Here is a 19,282-nt window from a genome sequence, read left to right on the forward strand (position 1 = left end):
ACAGAAGTTCTTTCTACTTCAAAGGTACAATTCATAATTGCTGGAATTGTAAAATCAGTTTTTTTCTATCATGCTGCTACCACTATAACAATTATGAAGCACACTTTTGTGATCATAAATGAGGCTTAGGTGGTGCCGTCAGTAGTATTTGCTCTCTAATGTTGAGAGTTAATTTAAAATACCTATTTAGGTTATAATTTATTATTTTTTGGAACATTTAGTTATTTAACCAAATCACTTGAATAATGTAGTTTTGTTTCATGTGAAACCAATGCACAGGATAGTATGTATAACAAGTCTATTGCCATTTAATCATAATTTAGTGTATTATCAGAATTGTGACAGTGTTTGTACCTTTTAAAAGTTTTGTTCTTTTGCACGTTTGACCAAGTCTAGCTGATGTTTGTCAAAAAAACAGTGCATTATATTACAATACAAGATTTCTCATTCCAAGGGTTTATACTGAATTTAAAGGGATAGTTCACCCAAAAATAAATTCTGTAATCCTCAAGTTGTTCCAAACTTGAATGTTTTTCTTTCGTCTTTTGAGCACAAAAGATGATATTTTGAAGAATGTTTGAAACCAAACAGTTGATGGACCCCATTGACTTCTATAGATGGGGAAAAAAATACTATGGAAGTCAATGGGACCATCAACTGTTTGGTTACAAACATTCTTCAAATATCTTTTGTGTTCAGCAAAAGAAACACGTACAGGTTTGGAACAACTTGAGGATGAGTAAATGACAGAATTTTCATCTTAGTACCTCAGCGGAGATGCATTTCGTTTCATTATAGATTGTGATAATCCAAATGGTTGGTTTTATTATTTCACACTACAGAACCATTATGAATGGGCTTTCAGTTCTTGAATAAACCTAAAACAATTGGTGTCTTGTCATTTGTGTAATGGTGTTTCTGTTGGGCTAAATTTCAACCACAAGATATTCAACACATGATTGGGTCTGGTTTGTACAGAACAGCATGAGCTCATGCCATCCGGTAGAGAAACATTTTGTGAAGATTTATTCATCAAAAACGCAACTGCAACAAGTATGTATCAAAAGGTTATACGGCAAAGCCTTTACAAAATGGCTTGACACATAGGTCGTCTCCCCAAAATGGCTGTTACAACAAACTGTAAACAGTTTTTTTTCTTAAATCAACAGTCTTACAGCACTTACAACAAAAATACAAATCACCTAAAATAAAGCACCTCTTCTCTTTCCGAATATAAAGAGAAGCACAAAACTGTCCATTCTGTACAGAATCCAAAACCATACACAAAAATGGAATGTTCAGTGTTAAAAATCAAATTAAACCAACTCTCCTCCATACTGTATATTTAAAAAAAAAAAAAAGTCCACGACGAAAGGCAAAGGGTCAGACAGTGCACTAAATGGACAATGTGATGGGTTTAAAATGAAAATGACAGCTGGTTTGGTCACTTAGCTTTGTGCATAGTTTTAAGGCATTGTGTAAGCAGTCTTCCGAAGAGACGAGAGTGGCTTTGAGACATTCTGAGAAGGACTTCTTATCTTCTTTTACAAAATACAGAGGAGAAAGAGAAAGAGAGGGTGGTGGCTACCTACAAAAGGCACCTGTACTTCCTTGTTTCTCCCAATAAGCAGGTCAGTGAAACCCTGAGCGAAATCCATGGAGAGTCCGTTCAGCTACATGTCCTGTGACAAGATCCTTCTTCCATGGTCGAAAGGGTTCATATCTCTGCCACCTTTCACAGAGTGACGTTCCTTCAACACGGGGGCACGGTCTAAAACACAAGGGAGAGAGAGATGCAATGGCGCACAAATGGCATTCGCATGGCATCTGATGCGTCACACCGGCGGGGTTGCAGTCTGACAGATTTTGTTGATCATCAGCAGTAGGTTTCGAACAAAATGTACAAGTGGTTCTTCACATCTGTGCTTAAAAGGCAATAATCACAGAACTAACATGATTCAGTTAAAAAACAACGTGTAAACAGTCTTCAGAGGCAGCAAAAGGACTGGGCTCTTCACATTTGTATTTTTGTACACAAGGAGGAAGATTGATTTGCAGAAGCACTGGCACACGCTCACACACACGCTCGCACGCATTCAGTTTCACACACATTGTCTCTTGGTGCAGTTGTAAAAACTTCTCCTATAAATACTCAAGGTGTTTCAAATGACTTTCAGAGCAATTCATTGTTTCAAAATGGCACTTTAAAGCCATAGGAGGGGGTTCCTTCCAACCCCACATTCCCTTACAGTCTTTAATCAAAGCATTGGAGCTGAATTAGTAACACCCAAAAGAAAAAAAAAGAAAAAAATAAGGTTAAATAAATAAACCACAATAATTAAAAGGAAACAAAAATGCAGCAGTAGCCAAATGAGGTATCTATGTATTGCTCTATGTCGAAAGGGTAAATGAAATTTAAAATTAAATAAATTAAATCCACAAACAAACGAAAAGAAGAAAACAAATCATCAGTGGTTGGTTGGAGATGGGTGGGCGAGCAACTCAAATGTGACGCAAGATGTTTGGCTGAGGGCAGTAGAGGTGTTCTTCCTGTTGGGGTGTCATGACTCTTGGCTTCCCTGAGATAAGGCTCTGGAACTGGGCTCTTCGGTGGCTCGGGTCGGCTCGGACTCCCCCTCCTCGGAGCTCCCTGACGCCTCGGGCTCCATGGCACTCCAACTGGCCTTGTTCAGGCCCAAATGACCGAGCATGGTCTGAGAGAGCCGCGTGTCTGAAAAACGCGCCCACTCTGCGAACAGAGGCTCCACCACGTATGTCATGAAACCTGGTGCCAAAAAAACAGAATCAGAGGTAGATATCACTAGATCAGCCAGACCTTAGAAATAAATAAATATATTATAATATAATTATTATAATATAATTACATCATTTTCACACACATACATTTGTTTTTTTGATTATTTTATTATATATTTTTGAATCTCTTTTTATCACTCTATAAATCAAATAATACTGTCATATATAGTATTATATAATACAATAATAATAATAAAGTAATTAAAATCTACAGATGAAAATAAATAAAGTAATAAAATAAACACTTAAATGTGGATTTTGGTTGCAAAATTTAAAATCTCAATTGACCAGCTAAACCAACCCAACCAACATGCAATTATTATAATTTAAAATATTTTAATTAATTAAGAAATATCTTACTATTGCAATAATACATACTTTTGTACTGTAAAATAAAAAAAATGTATTTAATAATAATAATAATATAATACAATATATGTTAAAATAAGAGCATTCATTTAATTGTTATTATTGTTTGTTAATAATTTATATTATCATTATATCATTTTATTTTTACTTTACAGAACAGTAAAATTACAATACTAACATTTACGGTTCGTTCTTAATTTCTTTGCTTGCAAACGTATTAACGTTTATGAACGTTTTATTTTGAGCTATTGTATTTACTGTGAAACAGGGCAGTGCTTTACTCTGAATGAAACATGCAGTGCGACAGATTATATATTTATAAAATATGACAACCATTGCGATTTAATGTTTGCACAAAGCCATATCACATTCTCACTACCATGCATTGGCAAAATTAATAAAAAACCAGGCAACTGGAAAGTAACACGGTTTCAACACTGTTTGGCGCTTTTCTGTCCCGCATATGTCCCGCGAGCTCATACAGTTTATTTAGTAGCGATTTCAATCATCATACAGTAAACACCTCACACCATTTTTTTCTCAGATTCATGCAATTCACATGGGTCATACTTTTCAGGTCGGAAAAGTACGAAAAAAAAAAAAAAAAAAGAAAAAAAAAAATCACATCACTGAATATATTATATTATTTTTATTACTAGTCTCTTCCTCCCCAATTCAGGGTGAGCACTGAAATCACATAAATGATTGTTCCGGTTCTTACCGATTTGAACACTGGCTATGGTGTTGGCTTCACTGTCACACAGTGGACTGATTTCAAGTTTATGCTTCTTTTCAATGTCACCTAAATAAGAAGACAATGTCAAAGCACAAAGATTAACTTATGAACACCGTGAACTAGTAGCAAAAGCAAAGAGTTTGGTCATCATGAGTACTGGGTACCTTGGTGGAAAAATTCCTCTGTGACCTTCTCACTCCACTGTTTGCTGAGCTCCCACGGTCTACATGGGTTACAGATATCTGCACACTTCAGGGCCATCTGGAACACATGAGGATTTGTTTTTAAGTGTCTTTATTTAAAAATATGGTGCGCAGCCCCTTCTACTTAAAACGGGACTCACACAGATCTCATCACATCACAACTTAATTAGCATTATAGTAACTAAAACAAACTAAAATTTATTCATTAAAAAAATATTCATTCAAAAAAATTTTTTTTCACTCAAACAATTTTAATAAAAATTATTGTCTTGGTTTTGTTTAATAAAAAATAATTAATATTTAAAAGATAATGGTCCTCAGTCAAATGAAAGATTTTGGTAATACTTTACAGTAAGGTCCTACTAATAATGAATAAGTATTTATACATTTTTGTTTACATAATTAAAAAAAACACAGCTCAGGTTGATGATAAATGTTGAAATTAATATTAACTAAAATTAATAAATATTTCAGAATACATTTTTTATTATTAGTTCATGTTAACTAATGGATTCAACTAATGTTAACAAATGCAACCTTTTACAATAAGGTTCCATTAGTTAAGGTTAGTTAATGCATTTACTAATATTACCTAACAATGAGAAATACATTAGTTACAATACTTATTAATCTTTGTTAACATCAGTAAATAAAAATACAGTGTTTTTTGTTGCTTCATGTTAGTTCAGGTTCATTAACCAATGTTAACCGACAGAACATTTGATTTTAATCATGTATTAGTAAAAGTTGAGATTAACATTAACTATGATTAATAAATGCTTTAGAAATATGTTGCATGGTTAGTTCATGTTAACTGATGTAGTTAACTAATATTAACAAGTTAAACATTATTGTAGCTACCGTAAAGTGTAACCCAGGTATTATTTGCAATAATCAATAAAGATATTATGACTTGTTTTCGGAGAATGTATCTTGATTAGCAGTGTATTTAGTTCACTGAAATTTTCACTGATCTCAAATGTATCCTAAAAGCCATTTTGGCATATCAATTATATATAGAAATATATCTAAACTGTTTTATTTATTTTATTGAAATGGATATCGAATACCAAATTCCCACCTGCAGAGAGAAATGCCGATGAGAAGAGTGTCCTAAACACAGGCTGTTCTCATCCAGATGTGTCCTGAACCGGGACAGGTACTCATTCTGTCGGCTGATATCTGTGGCCAGAATCAGTGATCCCAGCTGCCTCTCTATACCCAGACTGTTAGAGACCAATTAAAGTCAGTCAATCATAAGTAACAGAAGTCATTTACAAGTCTTTTATACTCTAGGGGTCAAAAAGAGGACGGAAATGGAACGTTTAAAAAAAAAAGATGGCTTGTTTGTGGTGTAAGAAGCTCTAGGCTATAAGAGAAATGCAGACAGACCTGTCCTCAGCAGGAAGATGTGAAAAGAGATCAGTCTCTCTGAGCAGACACACTGCAGACCTCCAGTGATGGTTCTCCAGAACTGAGGTATTCTACAGAGCGACACACACACACACGTCAGTGCTGATCGACTTTGAAATATTTACAAATACAGTAATTTACTTAGAACATAAAGAGGATTGTGGAGCTAATGATATGCTTAAATCCCATTGGATGGTGCTCTAACCCGGTACAAAGCTGCAAGGTAATGGTTGGTTTTGATGAGGAAAGGCTGGTTGACTCCAGGGTGGTCCAGATCGTGTGTGGCCGCTGCCAGCAACCCTAAGAGGATGTCGAATGATGTGAGGGACTGGGCGAGCTGTGAATACAGACACACAGAGACAACCGTAAGGCTGTAAGTACAGTTATGTAACAAGGGAATAATGGTACATTTAATAAAAGGACAATCACCTTGGGTTCTCTCAGGTAACAGTGCATGGCCTGGGTGACATCAGCAGCATGGACTGCATTATGGTAAGGGTTTTGATTGTGGTAGTCTTCTTGAACCAGAACTTGAAACCAGAGGACAACGTTTTATCAAAGTAATTCAGCAAGATTAGTACATGTCAGTATATTAGGGCTGCAGCATTTCACTTAAATCGATGATGACAATAATCAACAACAAATTTCATTAGTTGGATCAGTGCACTGTGGCATACAGAACCTCAGTATTCAATAAATAAATATATATTATATATTTAAATATATAATTCATACATTTTTATAATAATAATAATAATAATAATAATAATAATAATAATAATAATAATAATAATAATAATAATAATAGTATAAATGGTGGAGGTCACAGCCAACCCAAGTTTGTTCAATGTATGGAAGGACTTTGTAATAGATGCTTCAAAAAAACTCATAACCAAAACATTTAATATGTTCTTCTGCTGTTTAAAGTAGTTCAGATGTTTTTCCTAGCACTTAACCTTGACATTTTATTGATTATATTCTTTAAGATATTACAAATTCATTATAAAATGTAAAATAAAAGTATTTCCATTTAGCAAAAAAGTTGTTGATAAACTAAATTATTATTATTATTATATTATAATATATAAATAAGATTTAAACATTATGGTTATTTTTTAGCAAATGTTGACTAAAATATTTCTTGAATGAAAATTAAATGTATAAATAAAAAAAGTCGAATTTTGAATTAATCATGTTGTCAAATATTGCATTTAGGTTTAAAATGAATGATATTTCGCTGAAATGTTACATAACACATTTTTTATTAAAACAGTAAAGTAATTACAAAAGTGCTAAAACACCTGCAATTAAGTTCATATACATTCATACATGTATATTTGTTTTACAGCCTTCCATTTGCACACTGTTTATAGCAGATTACTGCGCAAAATGTGTAAAGTATTTTCAATAAAATAACTTCTTTTTTTTAAATAACATAAAAAGGAAAAAAAAATCCATCAAATTAATTGATCAAAAAGGTAGTTAGTATCAGCCCTAAAGCATTTTTATTCTAAAAAATAAATTAAAAACACTTACCTAGAAATCGACGCACTTTAACCATGTCTAACTGGAAGAGCTCGATGAGGCCATACTGGTTCAGCAAATGAAATGTCAAGAAGACGAGACTGTTTCCTTAAAAACAACAAACAGCACAAGAGGAATGAGGGCTTGGGCAAGGCAATGCTTCATCCTCAATATTGTACATGCATTATTCAACCAGCAGGTGGCAGTGTTCACAACAAAAAGTTACGCATTTACACACTGGATTGCTATAGTGGAGGGAAAGCACAAGACTCACAATACACACACACACAGAGAAAATTATTTACCATTTGTAAGTCTGTCAAAGAGGAATATGTCAAAATTCCAGGATCCAACCTTTTCAAGCATACACTGTGAGAAAATGACAGTGAGCACAGATGAAAAATCAAGAACTTATTTTAAAAACACTACAAATATTGAATATTCAGGGTAAACTAAAGTCACTCGCTGCATCTGAAATTGAATACTTCCCTACTCTATAGGATGCGAAAAGCAATATGCCAAAAAAAGTAGTATGTCCGAATACACCGTATTCGGTGAAAAGTACCCAATGACCTCCTACTACTTCCAGCAATATTCTGAAGCACGCATTCGATGGACACTTCATTATCCCATGAGGCCACGGGAGAGGATTTGCGAAAGCTAATTAAGCTATGCAACTGATGAAGGTAGGTCATGTGACTAACAACATGGTGGATGTAGTACATCTAAATTTCATTCATACTACCTATATTCATTCGAAGTTCAAATTCAAATGTAGTACAGACAGTATGCGATTTTGGACGCGCTGAGTTTTTAGCACAGTGTGTGTTTGTGATCCCATACCTTGGCTTGACCGCAGTAGTCCTCATCCAGGATATGGAGGGTGTTGAGGTGTGGCGCTCCTCGTAACAGACGTGACGAAAGCAGGTGTCGCTGGAAACTAAAGAGCCTCCGGATTCTCCGAGCTGGAATCGACCCTGCTGACTCAGCACGGGCTGCGCACACACACACACGCACAGAAAAGAGAACATGGAAATTCCATGATGCAAGATGCCGGATTCTCAATAATTAGGCTAAATTATTAGCATCTTCAATAATTAGGCTGAAACATTTAGTGTCTTTAGCTTTGGCACCGCCCCAGCCCAGCCCCCATGACTGGAACCCCTGCTATTTTAAAGTTTGGTTGCTATCGTTGCGATTGTGTTGCTCAGGCAGCCTACGAGAGGTCACGCCTGACCGAAACACAAAAGGCAAGAACAGTCCGAAGAGAGTCTTTAAAACAGTGTTTCATTTCACCGTCACAAAAGAGCAACAAATCTTTCAATGTGCCCTGTGTACATTCTTCCTAAATTCAGCTCACCTAGTATCAACACAGACAGAGGGACATATGCACCACGAGAACTGCGTGTGCAAGGCTTAGCCTTCCCTTGGCCACGGACTTGAGCCTAACGTGGCATTTTCTCACTCAAACCACTGCCTGCTGCTGCTTCTGATTGCTTTTAGAGGGAAAAGCTGCTCATAACTGCTGGTCTAGGATCAGTTTCTCCGTAATAATAGCATGTCGGCAAGCGATCCAGTGCGTATCTGTGTTTGCGCCCAAAGGTTTCTATTTACACGTTTTTGCAGCGTTGAGCATAGTAGCCAATCACTGAAGTATTTGTTGAATATTTTAACGCAATGACCAATCACAGGTGTTTAAAGAAATAAAAATTTAAGTTTTTTAGCTTTTAGTATGAAAATGTTAGCCTTCAGGTTATGAATAAGCTGGTGTGTTCCAAAACAATGACAAAATTCACATTTAGGAGATATAAGCGTTCAAAACTTACTCTCACTTACGCTAAAATGGATCACGGATTTTTATGACATCACCACGGACATCAGCTTCTCATCACATCTTCTGTCCAATCAAATGCTCTCTAGAATCTAAAGCGTCCCACTCCCTATGCTATAAATTAGTGATCGACCGATATATCGGTCGGCCGATAAATCGGGCCGATATTTGCGGGATTGACATGTATCGGCCGATACGCGGCTGCTGCGTTCACCGATAGTTTTTTCCCGGTCCCACTCCCTATGCTATAAATTAGTGATCGACCGATATATCGGTCGGCCGATAAATCGGGCCGATATTTGCGGGTTTGACATGTATCGGCCGATACGCGGCTGCTGCGTTCGCCGATAGTTTTTCCCCGGCATTATTTACAGACAGGCGTCCGCAGGCAGCTCTGTGTTGCTGGAGACGCTGCAGTTCACGTGCAGCCCATGCACTGCCCCTCCCACAATAGCAGAGTGCTGGAAGCCTCTTCAAAACAACAGTTAGTTTTAAACTTTCAAAGCATCTTTTAACTGTTTGACTTAGCTGAAATATTGCCATACACTTTGAAAGTGGAAACACGTCGCTCTATATGCGCGTGCAACTATAGCTAAGCAAGTTTGTGGGTCCAAATGGAAAACGCGAATGCCTCATCTAAAAAACTGTTTGTCATTGTATTTAGGGAGCTGCAAATAGCTAAGTTTGAGGCTATCCATATGCATACGGCAGCTGTTACGAACACTGGTCATAGGATTAAATAATGCCGACGTTGTTCCGTGATTCCGTGATATTTGTGGGAGTTTTATTCAGCGACCACCTGGCTGAGGTTTGGACGTGTGCTCGTAAAAGAAGCGACGCGGTTGCGACACGCATGCAATGCAGCGCGCTCGTTTGTCCAGGCGCTCCAATGCCGTGGTGAGATGAAAACATTTAAACTTTTCAGAATGCCGCAAGCGCACGCAGGTCGTGACAAAACACAACTGACCTTTCCATCACAACATTGAAAGCTCGGCCGAACAGCTGATCATTGCTGGTCAGGGCGGGTTTTTATTTCTCATCTCCATAAATATATGTAGTCGTAAAGGGCTAGAAATAAATTAATCCTTACTTCCTCGTCATCATGGAGAGAGCAGTTCATGGCTGCATAGCAACAACAGACGCCACGGGAGCGCAAGCGCTTGTAGAAAGGAGAAAGCGGCGTGGCCGTGCTTTGTGAACAGTCCCTAATTCATAATAAACTTAGAATCTATTTGGTTTTAAATCGTTTTTGTTTTGTTTAAAATGGAGATCACGATTACGTATATCAGACAACTACACAGAATAACATGTTCCAGTCAAATTATTTTATTTATGATTAAATATTTATTTTCAGAATTTTCAGCACTGAATTTTTTTACTTGTTCTACCTTACATGTTTTTAATATTTGTCAAATATAGTTTTTTTTAAGTTCAATAAATGTTCCTTTTTTTAATTGAGACTTGTAACATTTGTTATCATCGTGTAATTTTTATGATGTAAACTGGCCGCCCGTATCGGTCATCGGCTAAGGCAGATGAAAAAAAATCGGTATCGGCATCGGCACTAAAAAATCCATATCGGTCGATCCCTACTATAAATACCACCTGGCCAAAGCGACCATTGACGCGCCACGGAGCAATATGGGTTGGAGATGGGAACTGTACGTTGGTTAAGAATGAAATGGCTAGAATTTATTCACACCTCTACTATTGAATCCAAAGTATCATCAGCGCTCGGATTCGCTTCCATGGTGCTGTCAAGTACGACTTGCAGTCTGTGAGGTAAACTAAATGCTATTGGCTATTTGAAAAGGGGGAGGAGCCATTCAATATGTCCCGCCTTAGCTTCCTGTTTCAGTGGAAATTACGTCAACGCATCATACAAAGCTGCGCGTTCCTTGGTTTTTGTTCTGCACACTCGCAAATCCTCCAATTTTAACAAAGCGTTGACATGTAAATAAGAGATCCATTGTGCAATTTAGACACCTTCCTTTATTATAACGAAACTTCGTGAGATCGAATCATCGTGATGAACTAAGGTAAGTGACAGCTTTTTAGTGATTATAAAGTGACCGCTCTTTGCACACTTTTCTACGCGATATATAGTTCAGAATTAGAATAAACGTACGCTCAAAAGAACTCAAACTATTCACTTTACTCATGTGCAGTGTGTTATGGGATGAGTAGCTCATTCTTTCATTTTTTTCCAATCAAAACTTTTGACTAATTTCAGAACCGGTTTAAAGATTCAAACACTTTCAAATACCTATGGAGAAAAGGAAAACTTTCAGAACAAAGCGTCCCTGTAGCACTCTGCTCCACAGAGGTAGGAATGTGTGCATGTGCTGGACGGTCTCAATTTGGTACTTACAGTGCAAAGTGCGGAAATCGACGCCCAGGTATGGGTGCGAGCCTCTTCGTTCAGGTTCAAAGCCTACCTGACTTCTCACTCTCACATCTCCTAGAAGGCATCAACACACAGGTCCTCAAGAGATTTGTTTGCAAACACAACGTACAGCAGGTTACAGGCCTGGCTACAGGGGGACAGAGACACAGACATACACACACCGCCGATGGATGTGGAAAAGGGAAAGACAGGGGGACAAGACCATGCATCGCCATGCCAGAGGGACTTATGCATTAGTATTCAGACGGCTAGGAGCAAAGGAGGACGCATGGAAGAAAGACAAGCTTGTGCTTCAGCCCAGGACAGAATGGAGAGGAAATCAGAGGGACTTCAACGAGGCTGGCCAAAGCTCTAAAGTCACATCTGTTAAAAAGTCATTCAATAGGCCTTTTCATCAAACTCTGGCTGTGTGTGTGTGTATTTGCATGGAGAAGGAGAAGGAGGGGGGACGCATAAACTTTTACTGAGTAATGGCAGCCTCCGACATGTCAGTCACTACTGATTGGAGTTCATGTGCAGTAAAAAAGTAGTCAACGTGTAAATAAGTCAAACAAATAATAAAACAGCCTCCCACCAGTATATTTACTTACTTGAAAACAGCTGTTTGAATATTACACAAGCCCCTATCAAAATACCAAAACTGTGAATTACAATTACATAAAAAACACTATTAAAATGAATAAGACAAACATGAGTTTTAAAAGAAACAGAAAAAAAAAAAAAAACAGTAATAGATACGGACCGACCTTACAAGTGTGTAGCACAATTGTACACATGCAACAGGCGAATCAGACATTTAAATAAAAATAAATAAAAAACAGACGGAAGCTAATCGGACATGCAGAAGAAAAGCCGCAGAGGTCGAGGAAGCAAGACCACATCCAAATTATGGAACCGAAAGTGCGCTCTTTTGTTTTGCACCAAACCTCTCGTACGCAACCAGAACTCATCTCCTGACCCACAAATATAATTAGAAGACATTTTAACGTGAGAAATGCCACTGTGCCCACTGATGCAGGTCTTTAAGGAGGAATGGTGTGGAAGAGTTATTAAAGGGATAGGCCGTGAAAGCGAGTGAGCGGGGGGGGGGGTTGTCTCTCCTGGTGGTGAGATGTGTTGGTTCATACCTGGTGTAAACACGAATGAGGGTTTGATTGTTTTGTTTGTCACAGCTTAAAAACAAAACAAAAAAAGAAATTACGATCAAATATTAGGACAGGGTTAGCTTTACTGGGTTTTTGGCTACATGCTGATGTTACTGAACGTGAAGATACTCCAGGTTAAGATGTTCTAGTGGATCGCTAATTCATGGTACAGTGACAGAAAGCAAAGCAGTCATACGGAAGTGGTAAACTCGGACATGATGAACTAGTCTGATTGTGTAAACGCCAGTCAATCGGATTTAATGTATGTGAAACCACCGCATTCTGGCGTGATGTGTATCATTTCTGATGCGTTTCATCCCAAAAGGGTAATTGCTCGAGGATGAATCGCACAGAACACACAAAGTTTTTAAGATTTGTTAGGGATGCACAGATACTGAAATTCTAATAATTATTCTTATATTATGGCCAATACATTGTTATTATAAATCTATGGCATTGTTAAAGGGATAGCTCACCCAAAAAATGAAAATTCTCTCATCATTTACTCACCCTCAAGCCATCCCTGATGTATATAACTTTTTCCTTCTGATAAACGAACAGATTTCCACATAATGCCATAGAATGGGTGTCGCTCGTTTGACACTTAAAAAACAACATAGAGATTGTGATGGTAATCCATACAACCTCAGTGGATGAATCAATGTCTTTTGAAGTGAAATGTGTAAGAATACTAGAAATCATCACCAGTTTCTGTCATACAAGTGTTCAAGAGAGGGACGTTGCAACACGTAACTTCATAACGCACTTACATTTCTGTCAAACTGAACTTGTAAACACGCCTAGGACAATTGGCTGGAAATGAAGGTGTATAGTTAAGAGTTTAAAATTAGTATTCTTACATCCACCAATAATTATTTAATTAATACAGCAAAACATTACATGGACGCACAGAGATTGATTATTTTCCTTAAAATCTTCATTTGTGTTTATCTGAAGTCAGTCAGTCATATACATCAGGGATGGCATGAGTGTGAGTAAATCATGAGAGATTTTTCATGTTCGAGTGAACTATCCTTTAAAAAAAATTAAAAAATAAACACGACTGTTACATGCACACGGCAACTCTCCGACATGCACAGTTAAAGAGAAAGTGCTCTTGAAGGCTTACATATTTGTGCCATAATCTATTGCTCTCTTTAAATTAGGAAGACTTCATTTAAAATATATCCAATAACCAAGTGATAAATATACAATAATTACCAATCAAAAACTGATTCCAGGTGATATATTAATGCAGAAATATGTGCAGTTTGCTTCCGTTTCATTTCCCACCACATCTACTTCTTGAAGTTATTTCCACGTGCATTTTGCCATCCATTCACAATACTTCTGCATTTAAAAAATACCAAAGCAATACAAAAAAATTTCACCTGTGCCGATAAGTGTGATGATATACTGCAATATAACTACTATTTTAATAGTATCTTTGTCTAAATATCCTTAAAAACAAGATGGATTTACTTGAAATCAAAATTGCCAAACATTAAACAATGACTACAAGCATAAACCTAAGATGCTTCATAGGTTAATCTGACATTGGATTACGTAAATTTTTCGATTTGCAGTTTGTTCATAAGCAGCATTTAAACATCAGGCCTTTTCAGTTCTTTCAGTGCCGTCCTATAACCTCAAAGGGTCCCCAGGGTCAGCAATCAGGCAGAGCCAGGGTTTGATAAGTATTAAATCAAAGAAAATTTCAGGGAAACACTAAGCAATTCCCAGTTGAGGAATGACTTAAGCTGTGGATGTAATGACGAGATTATCAGCGGCTTTTTGACTGATGTTTGAGGCTCTTCATCCCCTCTGTTACACAATCTGGCGTATAATGTGTTGCGCTCAGTAACTTCCAGTGCAGAGTGGTACATCTACCCTGTGTCTGCATTTGTTTACAGGTTGAGTGTGTGTATGTGTGTGTATTAGACAGGGAGGATGGTGCTTACCTAGCATGCGAATATACAGAGCTGTTTGATCAGAGCTGTCATAGGAGATTGCTCCGCGTCTCTGTGGGGGAAGAGATGCAGATGAACGTCAGTATTTGCATTTACTCAAACACGTGGGAAAAAACTAATATAAAAGCCAAATGCTCAGCAGTGTATATTCAAATAAGGCTCAAATAACAACACCAAAACTTCAAGAAAGAAAATCAGCCATTGTTTATTTTCTTTTATACATTGTCATATTTTGCTGTTCTTTGAAACCATCTGCCATCTGACGCACTTTAAATTTCCGTTAAAAAATCCCATGCAAATATGCTTTTATATTATACATTTACAACCGATTTAATGTAAATGGGATTTTAAAAAGGGAAAAAGATGGTTTTAAAGCACCATGACAAATAGAAACAGCACACAGATAAACGATCCAAACTTCCTGATGAAAAATGAAATATCATGGTATAAGACTGATAATCATTTATTAGGCATGGTAACAAAGTGCCGTAACAACAACATTTCAGTAATAAATATCTACAAGTATGCTATTGAACACACTTAGGGACACACTGATATTGATAATCCACTAATTATTTTATATTACTATTATTTTATAAACACTGATCAATGGCTGATACTAAAATAGTGTATTATTTTGTATAAATAAATTGACTAAAAACAGCATCAATTAAATGAAATACAACATTAAAACATGCAATATGAAAAATAGGATTTTTTTCCTAACATTTTATTTGCTGCTATTTACAGTGTTACTAAATTCTAAGGTGTCTTTTAAAGATGAACTTTAAGAGAACATTAGATGGCAGCAAAGGTAATCTCAATGTAAAAATAAGGAAAAAAAACATGTACATCTAAATATCCAATAAACAGAGCATCCCCAAATAAGTGTATATATATATATATATATATATATATATATATATATATATATATATATATATATATATATATATATATATATATATGTGTATATGTGTATGTGTGTATATATATATATGTGTGTGTGTGTGTGTGTGTGTGTGTGTGTGTGTGTGTGTGTGTGTGTATATATATATATATGTGTGTGTGTGTGTGTGTGTGTGTGTGTGTGTGTGTGTGTGTGTGTGTGTGTGTGTGTGTGTGTGTGTGTGTGTGTATATATATACACATATATATACATATATATATACACACACATATACATATATATACACATATACATATATATACACACATATATATATATATATATATATATATATATATATATATATATATATATACACACACAAATATCAGATTAAAACAATGGCATGAGGCCTCACTTCAGTATTCGATTTAAGTTCTTTAATTATTCAAGTAGTCATGCAAATAAAAGAGTGTGATAGTTGCCCTATATCTTCTAAACGCCTCTAATATGAGTGATTGGCCAATCTGTGACTCAATCCTTCTATAATCACGTGAGGGAAACGCACATGCTGGAGGGTTAAACGTGAGCTCAACTCTGTTACCATCCCAGCCTCCAGTGCACACACACACGCTGCAATTTCCCAGCAGCAAGCGGAAGCTGAAGCGGAGAAGCTTGCTTCACTGAATTAAACGTGCATCATCTGTCCAGTGTAATCTGTTCTCCTGTTCATTACACTTCCATACAGGGCCATTCAGAGATTAATTCATGAACAGAGTCGCACCACTGCTCATTATGCAGATGCGAGCGTGATTGGCTGCCTGAGAGCGGTGGGCGGAGCATTCCCTGCCCACAGTACTCCAAAGAGGCCTTTGTGTGCCGAACACGTAGTTTTCGCAGTTGTCCTTTCTTAAAGGTAGCACAGGTTTATCTTTTAAGATGTTACAGGCACTGCTATCACAAAGCACAACTAGAGGACAGCATAAGGGCTTGTAATAAAACGCTTTGCTTTGAGAGAAAGAGAGGACTTGATGAATACGTCAACCTTTCTCTGTCATATTTTCTTTGTCTCTGGCAAGTACTCATCCATGTGAACTAAAAAAAAACATGCATAAATGAGAAGATGAGAAGGAGAAAGGTTCACTGTGAAAACACAAGACCTGGCACATCTTGTGCCGCCATGTACCCAAAAAGAACCCGTGCATACGCAGACAAAGACAAGCACTTCAGCGTCGCTTTTAGATGGCTGGTCAGGGTGTCCCCAGATGGCATACAATTCAGTTTCTGACGTCAATGGACTGAACCAATTTGCATACTTGATTTTTATCCATTAACAGCCCTCCCGCGCCTCGAGCCTCTGCCCAATAAAACTGCAAATGCACAAAACTAGAGGACTGTCAGTAAAACTGGAAGATGTAGCTGAAGAACCTTTCATCCATGCGACGATATATCTCAACGTTTATATTCAGGTTTTCAGTCCAATTGCATTCAACATATTTTGCAAGTAAAAATAGAGTAAAAATATATTTAACAAAATAAAGCTAATAAATAAATCAAATAATGTTTAATCATTTAGTCAAAATCCCACTGTTCTTACTAATATGAATCAATATAATCATACATATTAGAAACAGCAATATTTACCAAAATACTTCACAGAGTATCACACCAATGGCATGTAGCCATTAAAACGCTACACATGATTGCGAGAAGCAACTACAAAGATGATTTTAGCACAATATGCTCATGTAATCCTGTGGCAAAATGCATTTATTAAAAATGAAAGACAGAGGGTCCGGTAAGCTCCAGGCAGCACTATTCGGTCAGGGTATTAACGCTGCTGGAGGCTAGTCTGCAGTTTGCGAGGCGAACAGGCCTTAACTGATGCCAGTGCTTTGAGTTAAGTTAATAACCAGTGGAACAGATGAACTGTAAAACTGCTAAGTGAATATACAGGCTACAAAAACAACTGTACCTTGCAGTAACCCTCATACGACACTTTGACATCCCCTTTCTGCAATAACCACCATCAGGCCGGTGAAAAACAAGCCTCGAGTCATCCGCTATTGCCACGGCAGTATTTTAGTATCAACAAGCTCAGTGTTTACACACATTACTTGGTGTTTTTGCGTGTGAGTAATTTCCACCAGTGAGCTGAGCGGAGCATGACAAACCACCCAGCCGTGCCCATATGGGCTCAGCACACGAGCGGCATCAGCGCAGCCGGACATGGAGCGGGAACGGAGGAGTTGAATTTCTTGGAGAGGCCAATGCCGCTTGTACGCCAGCGAGGCGTGACAGTCTGTGCTGTTTTGCTGACTTTCAGCTAGCAGGCTAGAAGACCAAAAAATTATAATAATACAATTGGGAGTTTAGCAAGTATGACAAAGATATTTCAGGAAAGCTGACTTCGAATCTATATCAGAACAATTTCCTGAATTAAGCTCACAACAGACAAAAAAAAAAAGAAAAAAAGTCAGTCTTCACCATAGACTGTAAAAAAAATACAGTCTTCACTCTTCCTTTCATGGACAATTTAATCTTTATTTATATTTTGAGAGTAGTTAAATAACTAGCTCAATTTAAAAAATACATTCGTAAATATACATTTAAATAATATGAATTATTAATATTAATCAAGTCACCTTTATATAGGGCTCTATACAATACAGACTGTTTCAAATCAGCTTTACTAAACAGGAAAATAATGATTCAATGATGCAAACAGAATTACATTCTGCTTTAAAATATGTATAACAGAATACATATTAGCCACAATAATCTGCACTGAACCATATTATGTTGCCTTATAATTGGTTTCAAATATCCGCCTAAACACTGTTGCGTCTGTCTGACAAGACTCTCCATTGCCTGAGGCGAACCTGAAACTCAAACCCATCCAGCTAGTTTGTTCACCAATTCATTCTTTTATGTGTCATTCAATGAACTTTCTACCTCATTGAGACACGTTCAACTAAACTATTTAGACAATCAACATCTCGTGCCTCAAAAATGCACCGTCACGCCTACTTCTCCGTGATACTATCCATTTGCAAAGCAAATGAATGGGCTTCATCTAATCGTAATAAAACAAACAAGCTCATGACTGGACAAGCAGTCAAGAAAATGAGATCTGTGAACATCTGCCATTTATCTACAATTACGTAAAAGCAAAACATTTCGTGTTTTATCTCTAGAATGAATCCTGGGCGTGTTAACTCTGTTTACAAGATGGATTATTGTGATATGTTTGGTTTCACAATGCGGACAAACAACTGCTGTCACCATTTACATAGTTTTAATATGTCAAATGTTTGACGTGCCATTAACTTCCAACTATACTTTCAGCATTGTCTGATCCACTGTTATTGTAAAGATCTTTCAGGTGGAAATGCAAAATATATCGGGACCATGACAGTTATCAAACATTATTTAAATGTATTGGTATCAACTGATATTAGATATTTCATTTAATTCGGTATAAAATAAAGATTCACCCCATCAACTTTGTACATGCATGTTATAGATCTTATTGTGAACAATTTATCCATGTATACTTTTTTTCTTCTTTTTTTTTACCTTGTTAATCAAAATATCAAAACTCGATCTTCCAGTAAACATCATACTTCTCTCTGGTGTCATATGCCGACTTTCTCCAACCATTTAACCCTGCTTAATTCCCAGGCCCTTTCCTGCAATCAACTGCAAGCTCGCATTCATTTTTGGTGCAACAGTTACATCTAAATATCCAATCAACAAACAATGGATAAAACTAAGTAGCTGGCCAAATTTTTTTCTTTTTCAATAACCTGTTGCTATGGAAGCTTGTTTCCACCACGGAACAAAAATTAAAAGATAATTGCGTCTTTTTATCTCACAATTCTGACTTTTTTTTCTCTCAGAATTTAGATATAAACTCGCAATTGCGAGAAATAAAAAAAGGTCTGAATTGCGAATTTATGCCTCTCAATTCTGACT

At 36.8% G+C, this 19,282-nt stretch overlaps 1 protein-coding gene across 20 annotated transcripts in view; it reads right to left on the bottom strand.

The window, feature by feature from the left end:
• Positions 1-959: 959 nt before the first annotated feature.
• The window catches only part of pde7a (phosphodiesterase 7A), a 33,264-nt gene continuing 14,941 nt past the window's right edge, over positions 960-19,282 (bottom strand). For 4 of the 20 annotated variants that reach the window (XM_084102697.1, XM_084102691.1, XM_084102690.1 and 1 more), the window contains exons 2-14: positions 14,407-14,467; positions 12,428-12,472; positions 11,265-11,354; positions 7,906-8,057; positions 7,368-7,431; positions 7,075-7,170; positions 5,968-6,068; positions 5,744-5,875; positions 5,518-5,609; positions 5,207-5,351; positions 4,087-4,183; positions 3,908-3,988; positions 960-2,785 (exon numbers count right to left, since the gene is read on the bottom strand). In XM_084102697.1, coding sequence (XP_083958823.1) covers positions 2,562-2,785; positions 3,908-3,988; positions 4,087-4,183; positions 5,207-5,351; positions 5,518-5,609; positions 5,744-5,875; positions 5,968-6,068; positions 7,075-7,170; positions 7,368-7,431; positions 7,906-8,057; positions 11,265-11,354; positions 12,428-12,472; positions 14,407-14,467 — 1,380 coding nt within the window. In that variant the 3' untranslated portion in view covers positions 960-2,561. Of the gene's footprint in view, positions 2,786-3,907; positions 3,989-4,086; positions 4,184-5,206; positions 5,352-5,517; positions 5,610-5,743; positions 5,876-5,967; positions 6,069-7,074; positions 7,171-7,367; positions 7,432-7,905; positions 8,058-11,264; positions 11,355-11,890; positions 11,924-12,427; positions 12,473-14,406; positions 14,468-19,282 lie in introns of all 20 variants that reach the window. The other 16 variants (XM_084102701.1, XM_084102695.1, XM_084102694.1 and 13 more) reach the window with 6 other exon arrangements.

This window comes from Abramis brama (genome assembly GCF_963993115.1).
Source record: "Abramis brama genome assembly, chromosome: 24".
Lineage (NCBI taxonomy): Eukaryota > Metazoa > Chordata > Actinopteri > Cypriniformes > Leuciscidae > Abramis > Abramis brama.